The sequence below is a fragment of the Oenanthe melanoleuca genome, chromosome 10 (genome assembly GCF_029582105.1).
Source record: "Oenanthe melanoleuca isolate GR-GAL-2019-014 chromosome 10, OMel1.0, whole genome shotgun sequence".
Taxonomy (NCBI): domain Eukaryota; kingdom Metazoa; phylum Chordata; class Aves; order Passeriformes; family Muscicapidae; genus Oenanthe; species Oenanthe melanoleuca.
Window position 1 is genome coordinate 1,332,287 of NC_079344.1, and position 12,787 is coordinate 1,345,073.

General features: G+C 42.3%; 1 protein-coding gene across 1 annotated transcript in view; it reads right to left on the bottom strand.

The window, feature by feature from the left end:
- The window catches only part of MAP2K5 (mitogen-activated protein kinase kinase 5), a 117,313-nt gene that overhangs the window by 77,458 nt on the left and 27,068 nt on the right, over positions 1-12,787 (bottom strand). The window contains exon 8 of the mRNA XM_056499794.1: positions 10,654-10,718. Coding sequence (XP_056355769.1) covers positions 10,654-10,718 — 65 coding nt within the window. The remainder of the gene's footprint in view (positions 1-10,653; positions 10,719-12,787) is intronic.

The window sequence follows — 12,787 nt, forward strand, 5'->3', positions numbered from 1 at the left end:
GCCCAGACCAGGTAAAAATAGCTAAAACCAGTTAAAATCAGCTCAAACCAATTCAAACCAGCTAAATCCAGCTAAAATCAGCTCAAACCAGTTAAAATCCAGCTCAAACCAGCTAAATCCAGCTAAAATCAGCTCAAACCAGTTAAAATCTAGTTAAAATCCAGCTCAAACCAGCTAAATCCAGCTAAAATCAGCTCAAACCAGCTCAAATCAGCCCAGACCAGGTAAAACCAGCTAAAACCAGTTAAAATCCAGCTCAAACCAGTTAAAATCCAGCTAAAATCAGCTCAAACCAGTTAAAATCTAATTAAAATCCAGCTCAAACCAGCCAAATCCAGCTAAAATCAGCTCAAACCTGTTAAAATCCAGCTCAAACCAGTTAAAATCCAGCTCAAACCAGCTAAACCCAGCTCAAACCAGTGCCAATTTTCCATTTTTTTCCCTAATTTTAACTGCAACCCCTTTGTCACCTTGAGCAGGGGCTGAGTTTGCAGAGACCCCTGAGCTTTTCCCAGCAGCTTTTCCCCAAAAAATGAGTTTAGTGTTTTGTTAAATCCTCCAAAAAAATTGCAATTCCTGCCTAGAAAATTTGATTAAATTAATTTTATGGTGGTAAGAACAGCACAGGAGCTGCTTCCTCTGGGCACCAGGATAAATCCCTTTATTTCCCCCTCCTCCACAATAACAATTTCTAATCAATGAGAAATTCCTTGGCAAGCCTGGAGGATTCAAGGGGAAGCCATGACCTGTCTGCTGTGCCCATGAGTCACTCAGAAATGTCACCCACATCAGCAAATGTGACAAAATGATGGAGTGACAGAGGCCCAGGGCACTGGGAATGAGCTGGGGGGGATTTGGGGCAGAAATTAGAAATTCCTCCCCAGGATGGAGATTTCTGCCTCTCCATGTCCTTTTTTATTTATTTATTTTTGTTTCTTTTGGCATGAATTCATCGCCCCATTTTTAAAAAAAAAAAAAAAATTTATTTGATTTTTAATTGTTTTTTTTTTGTTCAAAATACCCAGACATCATTTCCCTCCAAAAGGCTGGAAAAATATTTTAGTATTATCCCATTTCCCCAGGGATTCCTCTCAGCACTGCACTGAGCTGCAGAGGAATCTCTCCACACCCACTCACCAAAGGATTTTGGATTTCCAAACAGAAATAGAAACTTGATTTTCTTATTTCAGCTGAAAAGGGATCAGGAAAAGCTGTGCAGGGCCAAACTGGGCATTTCTGAGAAATAAAAAAATCTGTGCCAGAGTCTGGCCAAAGGAACTCAGCCCTACACAGAAAATCCCCCAATATTTGCTCATTTTTTCCTCTTTTTTAATTTTCATTTTTGCCAGTGGTCAGGCTGTGGCAGAGCAGTGCCAGGAGTGTCACACACCCCATTAAAGAAACCAGAAATTCAGATTGTTCCTAGGAAATGAGCACTTTGCCACTTGCTGCAATAACAGCCACATCAAGCCTGACTCTGGGCTGTTAAATCAGGGCAGCCAAAGCGCAAAGCAGGTGGAAAAAAGGAGATTTTGTGGGGCTGAGCTGGCTCACAGCACCTCCCCTCCCTCTGAAATGCCACTGCAGATGCTGAGCACTGACTGCAAAAGGATCTGCTGGGGAATGGCAAACAAACAGCAAACTGGGGGGTCTGGATGGAAAAACTTGGGGAAAGCAGAGCTGGGAGCAGGGGCTGCATGAAGGAGATAAAGCCAGCTCAGTGCTGGGCTTAAACTGGCTTTGAACTGGGTTTAAACTGCACCCAGAGCAGCTCCAGGTACAGGAATGGATTTAAACTGGGTTTGAACTGGGTTTAAACTGCACCCAGAGCAGCTCCAGGTACAGGAATGGATTTAAACTGGGTTTGAACTGAGTTTAAACTGCACCCAGAGCAGCTCCAGATACAGGAATGGATTGAAACTGCATTTAAACTGGATTTAAACTGCACCCAGAGCAGCTCAGACACAGGAATGGATTGAAACTGCATTTAAACTGGATTTAAACTGCAGCCAGAGCAGCTCAGACACAGGAATGGATTGAAACTGGATTTAAACTGGACTGAAACTGAACTTAAAATGCACCCAAAAGAGCTCAGACACAGGAATGGATTCACCTGCTGCATTTAAACTGGACTTAAACTGGTTTGAAACTGGACTTAAACTGAACCCAGAGCAATCCAGAGAGGAATGGATTCACCTGATGGACTGAAACTGAATTTTAACTGTACCCAGAGCAGCTCAGACACAGGAATGGATTTCAACTGGATTCAAACTGGATTCAAACTGGTGCAAGCACAGAAGGCAGCAGAGGAGCCCCAAGCTCTGACTCTCAGTTATCCCACATGGCACAAAGCCTGGAGTGAATTCATCACAATTTTAGGGAAGAAATGTGAAGCAAAAACTGCATCACCTTCTTTGGGGGCAGGAATGAAAATGGCAAAATTATTCAGCCTGGAAAAGGCTCCAGGGAGAGCTGAGAGAAGGAAAAAATCCCAGGGAAAGGGATTTGGGACAGGGAATGGAGGGACAGGACACAGAGGGCAGGGCTGGATGGGATTTGGGATGGAATTCCTGGCTGGGAGGGATTTGGGACAAGGGATGGGGCAGGGCTGGATGGGATTTGGGATGGAATTCCTGGCTGGGAGGGATTTGGGACAAGGGATGGGGCAGGGCTGGATGGGATTTGGGATGGAATTCCTGGCTGGGAAGGATTTGGGACAGGACACAGAGGGCAGGGCTGGATGGGATTTGGGATGGAATTCCTGGCTGGGAAGGATTTGGGACAAGGGATGGGGCAGGGCTGGATGGGATTTTGGGATGGAATTCCTGGCTGGATGGCATTTTGGGAGGGAATTCCTGGCTGGGAGGGATTTGGGACAGGACAGAGGGCAGGGCTGGATGGGATTTGGGATAAATTCCTGGCTGGGAGGGATCTGGGCTCCCACTGCTCACAAACTCCCATTTCCCACTCCCTTCATCTCCCCAGCTATGGACATCCAACAGAAACAAAACAACTTTAATTTAAGAATCATCCACTTTCTAATTAAACAGCCATAGGCAGCTGGCTGGATACATTTTAATCAGCTTCAATAAGGTATTGATTGGATGCTGAAGCTTAAAAATTAAAAGTAAAAAGATGACCAGGGAATGGTCCCATCTCAGCCCAGCAGCAGAGCCCTGTGTAAATAACTCCTCTTTTAACCATCAGCTAAATGAACACTTCAATACTGCACTACAAAGTCTTCTGCAAAATTACTTTAACTAACAAGCAGAAATTTATCAGCTTCAGCCAAAATCAATGCTGAAATCAATTTGAACACTGGTTGTGTCTAAAGGGGCTCATTGGCAATTTAGGGAAATTACACCATGTAAATGCCTGTGCTTTAATTGAACAGTTCCATCAACTAGGCTGTGATTGCTGTCCAGTCATTTATTTACTTTCACTGCAGCTCCCATTCTGCAGAGGAATGGCTTTTGTCAGGCTCAAAGGAGCCACTTTATCTTCATTTGATGCACTTTTGTGCATAACAGATTTTTTATGGGGTGGCCAAGCCAGGGTCAGAGAGTGACCAGTCCTGGTTAAAGCAGACTGGAATTAGATAAATCCCAGTGGGGCACCTCTAACTCAGCCAGGTATTGCTGCTCCAACTTTTCAGGGGGACTGAAAATAAAACCAAACAGGAGAAGCTGAAAATCACCCACAGAAACAGAAAATTAATGCACAGGGATGGAAAGAAAGAAAATGAGTGCACAGGGATGGAAAGAAAGGGAAATGAGTGCACAGGAAAGGAAAGAAAGAGAAATGAATGCACAGGAAAGGAAAGAAAGAAAATGAATGCACAGGAATGGAAAGAAAGGGAAATGAGTGCACAGGAAAGGAAAGAAAGAGAAATGAATGCACAGGAAAGGAAAAAAGGGAAATGAATGCACAGGAAAGGAAAAAAGGGAAATGCCTCCTCAGGAATTTAGGGAGATTAAATTTTAAGACTTCCAAGGGTTAAAGGTGTTTTAATGGCAAGTAAGTCCCTGAGCCTGCCTGTGATCCTTCCCTGAGCACCAGTTGGGAATCCTCAGCTCCATTCCTGCCTCTGCCACTGCTGGGAACATGATTCTGTCTCCACTTCCCCCCTGCCAGGAGGCCAAAATCATCTCTGAATTCAAGAATTGTAAAATAAAAAAATAAAAAAATAAAAAATTAAATGATGGCTCATGGGTTGGAGAAGGGAAGGACCAGATATCAAAGAATATTACAAAGTTATTTTGTCATATTCTAAAACTTTCTGTATTTGCAGTATGTGGAAAAAAAACTTTAAAGCTTTTTCAGCAGCAATTTTATACAAAATTTTATATTTAGAAGTGAAGGAAATGAATGAGTTTAGTGATTCTCCTGGATATTGCAGAGAGCTGGGGAGGGATCTGGGATAAGGGACAGGACAGAGGGAATGGATGGATGGATGGATGGATGGATGGATGGATGGATGGATGATGGATGGATGAGGGATGGATGGATGGATGGATGGATGATGGATGGATGATGGATGGATGGATGGATGGATGATGGATGGATGGATGGATGAATGGATGGATGGATGGATGATGGATGATGGAGGGATGGATGGATGGATGGATGGATGGATGGATGGATGATGGATGGATGATGGATGGATGGATGGATGATGGATGGATGGATGGATGGATGGATGGATGATGGATGGAGGGATGGATGATGGATGGAGGGATGGATGGATGGATGGATGGATGATGGATGGATGATGGATGGATGGATGGATGGATGGATGGATGATGGATGATTATGGATGGATGGATGATGGATGGATGGATGATGGGATGGATGGAGGGATGGATGATGGATGGATGAGGGATGGATGGATGATGGATGGATGATGGATGGATGAGGGATGGATGATGGATGATGGATGGATGAGGGATGGATGGATGATGGATGGATGGATGGATGGATGATGGATGGATGGATGGATGGATGGATGGATGATGGATGGATGGATGGATGGATGATGGATGGATGATGGATGGATGATGGATGGATGGATGGATGGATGGATGGATGGATGGATGATGGATGGATGGATGGAGGGATGATGGATGGATGGATGGATGGATGGATGGAGGGATGGATGGATGATGGATGATGGATGGATGGATGGATGATGGATGGATGATGGATGGATGGATGGATGGATGGATGGATGGATGATGGATGGATGGATGGATGGATGATGGATGGATGATGGATGGATGGATGGATGGGTGGATGGATGATGGATGGATGGATGGATGATGGATGGATGGATGGATGGATGGATGATGGATGGATGATGGATGGATGGATGATGGATGGATGGATGGATGGGTGGATGGATGATGGATGGATGGATGGATGATGGATGGATGGATGGATGGATGATGGATGGATGATGGATGGATGGATGGATGGATGGATGGATGGATGGATGATGGATGGATGGATGGAGGGATGGATGGATGGATGGTTGGATGGATGATGGATGGATGGAGGGATGGATGGATGGATGGATGGATGGATGATGGATGGATGGATGGATGGATGGATGGATGGATGGGATTTTGGGAAGGATGGAATTCCCAGAGCAGCTGTGGCTGCCCAGAGTGAGGCTGGGCAGGGTTTGGAGCAGCCTGGGATGGTGGGAGGACCCTGGTCAGGGGATGGGATGAGCTGTGAGGTCTCTTCCAGCCCCCCCCAGCCCAGGTTCCCTGATGTTCCCACAGAAAAGCAGCAACAAATGAGCCCAGGGGTGAGAACAGCCCTGCAAAGTCTGGCTGGGTTCCCACAACCCCTGAGGTGCTGCAAGGAACCACCTGGGACTGCAGAGCTCCTTCCTGGGACAAACCAGGAGAGCCCAAAAACCTCCTGAACTCACCCAGCCCCTGCCAACACTGCTCAGGCAGCACCAACCCCCCTTATCCCATCCCATCCCATCCCATCCCATCCCATCCCATCCCATCCCATCCCATCCCATCCCATCCCATCCCATCCCATCCCATCCCATCCCATCCCATCCCATCCCATCCCATCCCATCCCATCCCATCCCATCCCATCCCATCCCATCCCATCTCATCCCATCCCATCCCATCCCATGGATCCCATCCCATGGATCCCATCCCATCCCATCCCATTCCCATTATCCCATCCCATCCCATCCCATCCCATCCCATCCCATCCCATCCCATCCCATCCCATCCCATCCCATCCCATCCCATCCCATCCCATCCCATCCCATCCCATCCCATCCCATCCCATCCCATCCCATCCCATCCCTGTATCCCATTATCCCATCCCATTATCCCATTATCCCATGGATCCCATTATCCCAGCCCTGTATCCCAGCTGCTCCCAGTCCCATTTCTGAGGCTGCAGGGATGGGATGCAGGAAGGGCAGATGGAAACCTCTCCATGTTCAAGCCCAAGTGCAGAACTGCTGGAGGAAATTGCTCAAGGCAATTAAACTCCCTCATTTCTCCCCCTGGCTGGGACATCATCCACAGCCACTTCCCTCCCAATGACTCCAGCTCAGACTGAAACCTTCTGCTCCCAGATTAATTAGGGCATCATTGGGGCTTTATGGTTATTTTTCCTGGATGCTCCTGCTGCTGGAGAGACAAAAACTCACTGTAAAATAAATCCCAGGGGGCTGTGCCAGGCCCTGAGTTCAGGGCATCTCACTTCTCCTTGCTACTTGGAAAACAAAAGCTAAAAAACCACAAAATAAGGATGAAATAAGGATAAAATAAGAATGAAATAAGAATGAAAAAGGATAAAGTAAGAATAAAATAAGAATAAAATAAGAATGAAATAAGGATAAAGTAAGAATAAAATAAGAATAAAATAAGGATAAAAGAAGGATAAAATAAGAAAAAAATAAGAAAAAAATAAGAAAAATAAATAAGGATAAAATAAGAATAAAGTAAGAATGAAATAAGAATAAAATAAGAATGAAATAAGGATAAAGTAAGAATAAAGTAAGGATAAAATAAGGATAAAATATGGATAAAATAAGCATAAAATCTTCTGCTTCTGTATAAAGGAAATAGTGATGCTTTAGACACATCATGTAAAAAGACCTGACAAGAGTAATTATTTGCCAGAGATAAATGCTTCTACTTTGTAATATTTAGGTTCAAAATAATAAAAAGAATAAAAAAAATCCAAACAAAACTAAGGATTTGAGGTGTAAATAATTTAATGAAGCTCCTGGGACTTCATTAAATTATCAGCTGGCAAAGCACATCCAGACATTCCAAAGTAAATCTTTCACACAAAAAAAAACAAAAAAAAAAAAAAACCCAAAAAAATCTCAGAAAAGTCTCTGCAGCCATTGATGGAGCCCAAAATGCAAATCCTTTAAATGTGTTTTGGACTGACCAGGGAATGATTTATTCCCAAAAAAAAAAAAAAAAAAAAGCAAAAAACATTTGGGAAGAGCTTAAATCCTTCATTCTCCACCCCACTATAAAACAGCTGGGCAGCTGAGTTTTAAAAATTGGATAAAATTGGATAAAATTGGATAAAATAGGATAAAATTTGATAAAATTTGATAAAACTGGATAAAATTGGATAAAATTCAACACTGCAGGGACAGCTCTGAGCACACTCAGCTGCTCTGTGCCAGCAGATTTTATCCTTTTCTTGAAGATTTTTACCCAAAACTGGGCACATTCTGCTCCCTGAGAATTCCTGCTTTCTGCTGGAATGTTCAAGAAACAGTTTTGGGGCTTTTTTTATATTTTCTCACTTATTTTTTTGAACATGCAAGCAAGCAAAAAAAAAGCCAAGCTAATTAACTGCCTCAGCCCTATCTAACAGGAGAATTTTGATGGTTCCTTAATTAAGCAAACAGCAGATCAAAAGGTAGGGGCAGAAGAAGATGTCAAAGAACTATAAAAATCTCTTTTTAGAACAGGAAAAAACATTTAGATTCAGCAAGTTCTCCCTAGAAATATTGCTATAAAGTATTGATTTTTTTTTTTTTTTTTACCAGGCTCAATTGACTGAAAAGTTGTTTGTATAGCAATATTGGCCAAGCCAATATAGTGGAACAATTTTGCTCCACACAGTAATCAAGTGTATTTCTAAAGTATAATTATACTGTCATAAAAATAAAGCTAAGACACCTCTTCTCTCCAAGCCATAAACCACTTGCAGCTGTAAAGAACCCAAATAAATGAAATCCATTTTCTAACTAAACATAGTCTTCCAAAGAGAACAACTCCACCTCCAGCCAGGAAAAGTGATCAATACTTCAATCTCAATAAAATATCCCAATAGTGCTTCATTCCCATGGAAAAAAATAAAATAAAATAAAATAAAATTAAAGAGAGCTGGGAAATTTTTTGCTCAGTGACCTGCAACGTGTTCCTGAGCAGGAATATTTCATTGCCATAATGGATATGAGTCAGGATAAAGAGCTGGGCAAGAGGGGGAGTAAAAAAAACAACAAAATAAAAACCAAATGAGGATAATAAAAAGATAAAAAGGGCATGGGCAGGCTGGTGGTTGAGCTGCAGATCGATCCCCAAGCTGGAAACTGCCCCAACCTCTGCAATTCATCTCACCTGACAAATGTTCATTGATTTACTGGAAAAAATATCAAATATCCCTGGGCAGGATCCCAGCTGGAATTCCTGATTTCCAGGAATCCACCACTGGGGGGTGGATGCTCTGCTGGACAGGGAGGGTTGGGAACTTTTTGGGAATGGGGGGTTGCTGCAAGGTTGGAGCCAGGCTGGGAATGTTCAGGATCCAGGAGAGCTGGGGAGGGATTTGGGATGAGGGATGGAGGGACAGCACACAGGGAATTCAGAGTGGAAAATGGAGATTTAAATGGGATATTGGTCAGGAATTCCTGACTGGGATGGGATGGGATGTGGTGGAGCCAGACTGGGAATGTCTCCTTGGATCCAGGGAATCCTCAGAGCCCCTTTAGAGGGATTTGGGATGAGGGATGGAGGGACAGCACACAGGGAATTCAGAGTAGAAAAATTGAGATTGAAATGGGATATTGGGCAGGAATTCCTGGCTGGGATGGAATTCCCAGAGCAGCTCTGGCTGCCCCTGGATCCCTGGAATGCCCAGAGCCAGGTGGAACCTGGGACAGTGAAAGGTGTCCCTGCCCAGGCAGGGGTGGGATGGGATAAACCAAATCCCTTCCTGCCCAAACCACTGGAGGGTTCCATGACAATGTGTAAAATATCCAGAGATAAAAGCAGGAAAAGCTTGGGGGGCTCCTGGCCTGCAGAAACTCTGAGTCACTGCAGCTGCTCAGGCATGTCTGAAATCAGAACAGAGGCACAGAAACTCCTCCCTGACACAGGAGGGGCTCCTGCCTTTCCAGGGAGGATTTTCCCTTTCCCAAAGTGCAGGGAAGGGGCAAAGTCCCCACTGCAGGCAGGAATCACAGCCCCACTCCTCCAGACACACAGGACTCCCAGCTTGTACCCAAATCCCCTCATCCTGCAGAATTCCCCAAATTCTGCCTCCTCACCTGACACCAACACCTCACTGAGCTCCAGAGCTCAACACTCTCATACCTATAATAAAATAATATAATAATCTCTATAATAAAATAATAATATCTATAATAAAGCAATATAATAATCTCTATAATAAAACCAGAAAACAACACCATTTCCTCAAATTCCAGAATATCCTTCTCCAAGAAAACACCCAGGAGGTTTCTGAGCCACTTTCCATCCCCAAGCCCAACCTGATTTTTTTTTCAGAGTCCATCCCAAAACTGCATTTCCTCCTTGGAAGTTTTGGAAGTTCATTTCCACCAAACCTTCTGATGGGAGGAGCTGGTTTGTTCTGCAGTGCTGGCAGCCAATTAAAAACTAAACTAAATGCACTGTGGCTTTAAAAACATTTTAGGGAGGCAAAAAAAAAAAAAAAAAAAAAAAAATTAATATCAAAGTTAAAATGTCTGAGGTATAAACAACACCCTAATGGGATGCTGGGTTAGTGGAGATGGGAAACAGCTCTCTGGAGGAAACCTTTATTATTCCCTCAGGGCTTTCTGACAAAGTCTGGATTTCTTAATTCCCACTGGAATATTTTTCATACCCCACTGCAGACTATTAAGTCCCAGATATTACATTCTGCAGTTTAAACTTTGCATCATGTATAAGAAGTTTTCTCAACAGGAAGAGTCTTATCTGTGCAATTTAAATTTTGACAAGATTAAAATTAATGTTGGCTTCAGGGTGGGAGCTCCAGAGCCAAAATTTGGGAAAAGGAATGAGGAATTCTGCAGGGCATTGGTGCCACCACTGCTGCCATTCCCAAATCCCACTTGGGAATCCCTTTTATCACCCAGAAAAGACTCAAAGCTGTGACAAAACCAGAACAAAACACCCCAGGATGGTTTTAAAGTTTACACTGAGATTTCTTCTCCCTGCAGAGCAGCACGGACTCAAAAATTCTCAAAACACAAAACAAAAAAAAATGCTGTGAAAGCTGATTTTTTGACCAGATTTGCACTGAAATCTGAATTTCTGGACAGATTTCCAATGAATATTGATTTTCTGGCCAGATTTCCCTTTGAAATGTGAATTTTTCTGGCCAGATTTGCCACTCACTTGTAGACGGTGCCGCCGTTGCCGTGGCCGAGGATGTCTCGGTATCGAATGTCTTGTTCATTCATCTCCAGGAAAGAAAAAAAAACAAAACAAAAAAAAAAAAACAAAAGAGATGTCATGTGGGGATGGAAATGTCAAGGAAAAGCAACTCCAGGCCATAAACAACAAGCAGGCTGGGTCATTTCAAGTTCAGCTGCAAGAAGGAGAAGATCAATACAACATTTGCTGTCCAATTTATAAAGGACGATACCAAGGGACAAAGTGATGGAAAGTTTAATGACAATTTGTTTGCCTGGGTCATTTCATTAAAGTTTGATAAAAGGTGTCAAAATGGAATGATATAATAGAGCTCAAGAGGGTCAGGGCACTGAGAGGGAGAGGAAAAGAGGCTCCAGAGCTGCACAGCCAAAGTTGGAGGTGATGGGAACAATCCTGGGAAAGTTCAGGATTTATTCTGGAATTGTTCACCATAATTGTGCTGCACACCTGATTTTTTTTTATCTAAAGATTTTTTTTTTTTTTTAAATTAAAAAATGTGATCAAAGTTGTTTTCCTTGAATACACAAATTTTTTTTTTGCCTCAGTCTTTGCACTCGCTGGGATGAGTCAGAAATTCAGAAATAATTCAGAAATTCAGCTGATCAAAGCTCTGCACGCTGCAAATTCCTGAATTTGACTTTTTTTTTTTTTAATATATGGATTTTACAACAGCTTAAAACATTGCCCAAGAACCAATTCAAACATAAAACCCCAGTTCAAGCTTCCCCTGGACAAGCAGAGTTATTCTGATTTTGCACAAATTAAAAATATCACTGAAGACATTTTTGCAATGTGCATTAAATGTTTTAATCAGAATTAATTCTAGGCTGAAAACAATTTTTTTTTTTTCAGGAAAATTCCCCCACTGCCTGATCATTTGAAATAGAAAATCCTGCTCTGTAAAGATATTTTCCAAGCAAACATGAACAGGTTTTCAGTAATTACTTGTATTTTATGGGACACCAAGTTAAATGTTTCACATGATTGGCCTGGCTGCTTAAAAATGTCATTTTTGTGTATTAACACAAGTGATGGTAACAAGCTGAAATGTCCCAAAGAGTCAATATCAGCATTTCTAATGACCAGAAAATGAAATATTTTATTGATTTATAAGAAGTTGTAAGGACAGAAATTAATCCAAAAATTGATGGTTTTTCCTTTCACTACCTGAGCAAAAAATGTGTTTTTTCACTGGAATTGCTACAGAGGGATGGGAAAACCTGAGCTGAGAAAACTCCAATTAATTAATTTATTATGTGTTTGTAATTAAACCTGGGCCAGGTTCCTTAGGAGGGATGAGGTTTATGATAAAAATCAACATTTATTTCAACACTGAATGATGATTTCATTCTGAAATAATGAATAATCACTCATCAATGGGATTTAAAATACATAAAGAACCTACAGAGGGTCCCTAAAATAAAAATAATTTTTCTCAGCCTGCAGGTTCTGTTATTTTAAAGAGTTTTGCTCTTCCAAGTCTTGGAGGTGACAACAAAAATCCAAATATTCCCAAAATTGTCCTCCTGAACCAACCACTCTGAAGAGAAACCCACAAAACCATCAAAAAAATTTGGATTTTTGCTTTTTGGGTGGGGAAAAAAGGAGATTTTTTGGGGGGTTATTGAAGTTATGACCCACAAATGGAGCAGAATTGGAGAATCAAGCACTGGGAAAAGGGAATTATTTTTGTTTTCCATCCTCTGAGGGTGTGCCCAGCACAAAGAATTCCAGGGAAAACCAGGAATGGAGGATCTGCAGGAGAAAATGAGATTTATTGGCTCCAATAAAGGTGCCAAAAGCAGAAGGTGATTTATTTATTTCTCTGGAAAAAATGGATTCTCCACCATAAAAGGCTGGGAGATTAAAGCCAGCTTGGATTGGCTGCCAAAATTCAGGGATTCATGGAAAAGTCAAGCAGGGAGCAGCAAAGAAACACAAAAAAAAACCCCAAAAAACCAAAAATCAACCAAAAAACCGAAAAAAAAAACCTCAATAAAAAGCATTTCTGGTTTCCACCTGGCTGGGGATGAAACCAGGGGGGGTTTTGGGAATTATTAAGAGCCAAATGCCCAATTCATATTTTTTTGTAAAT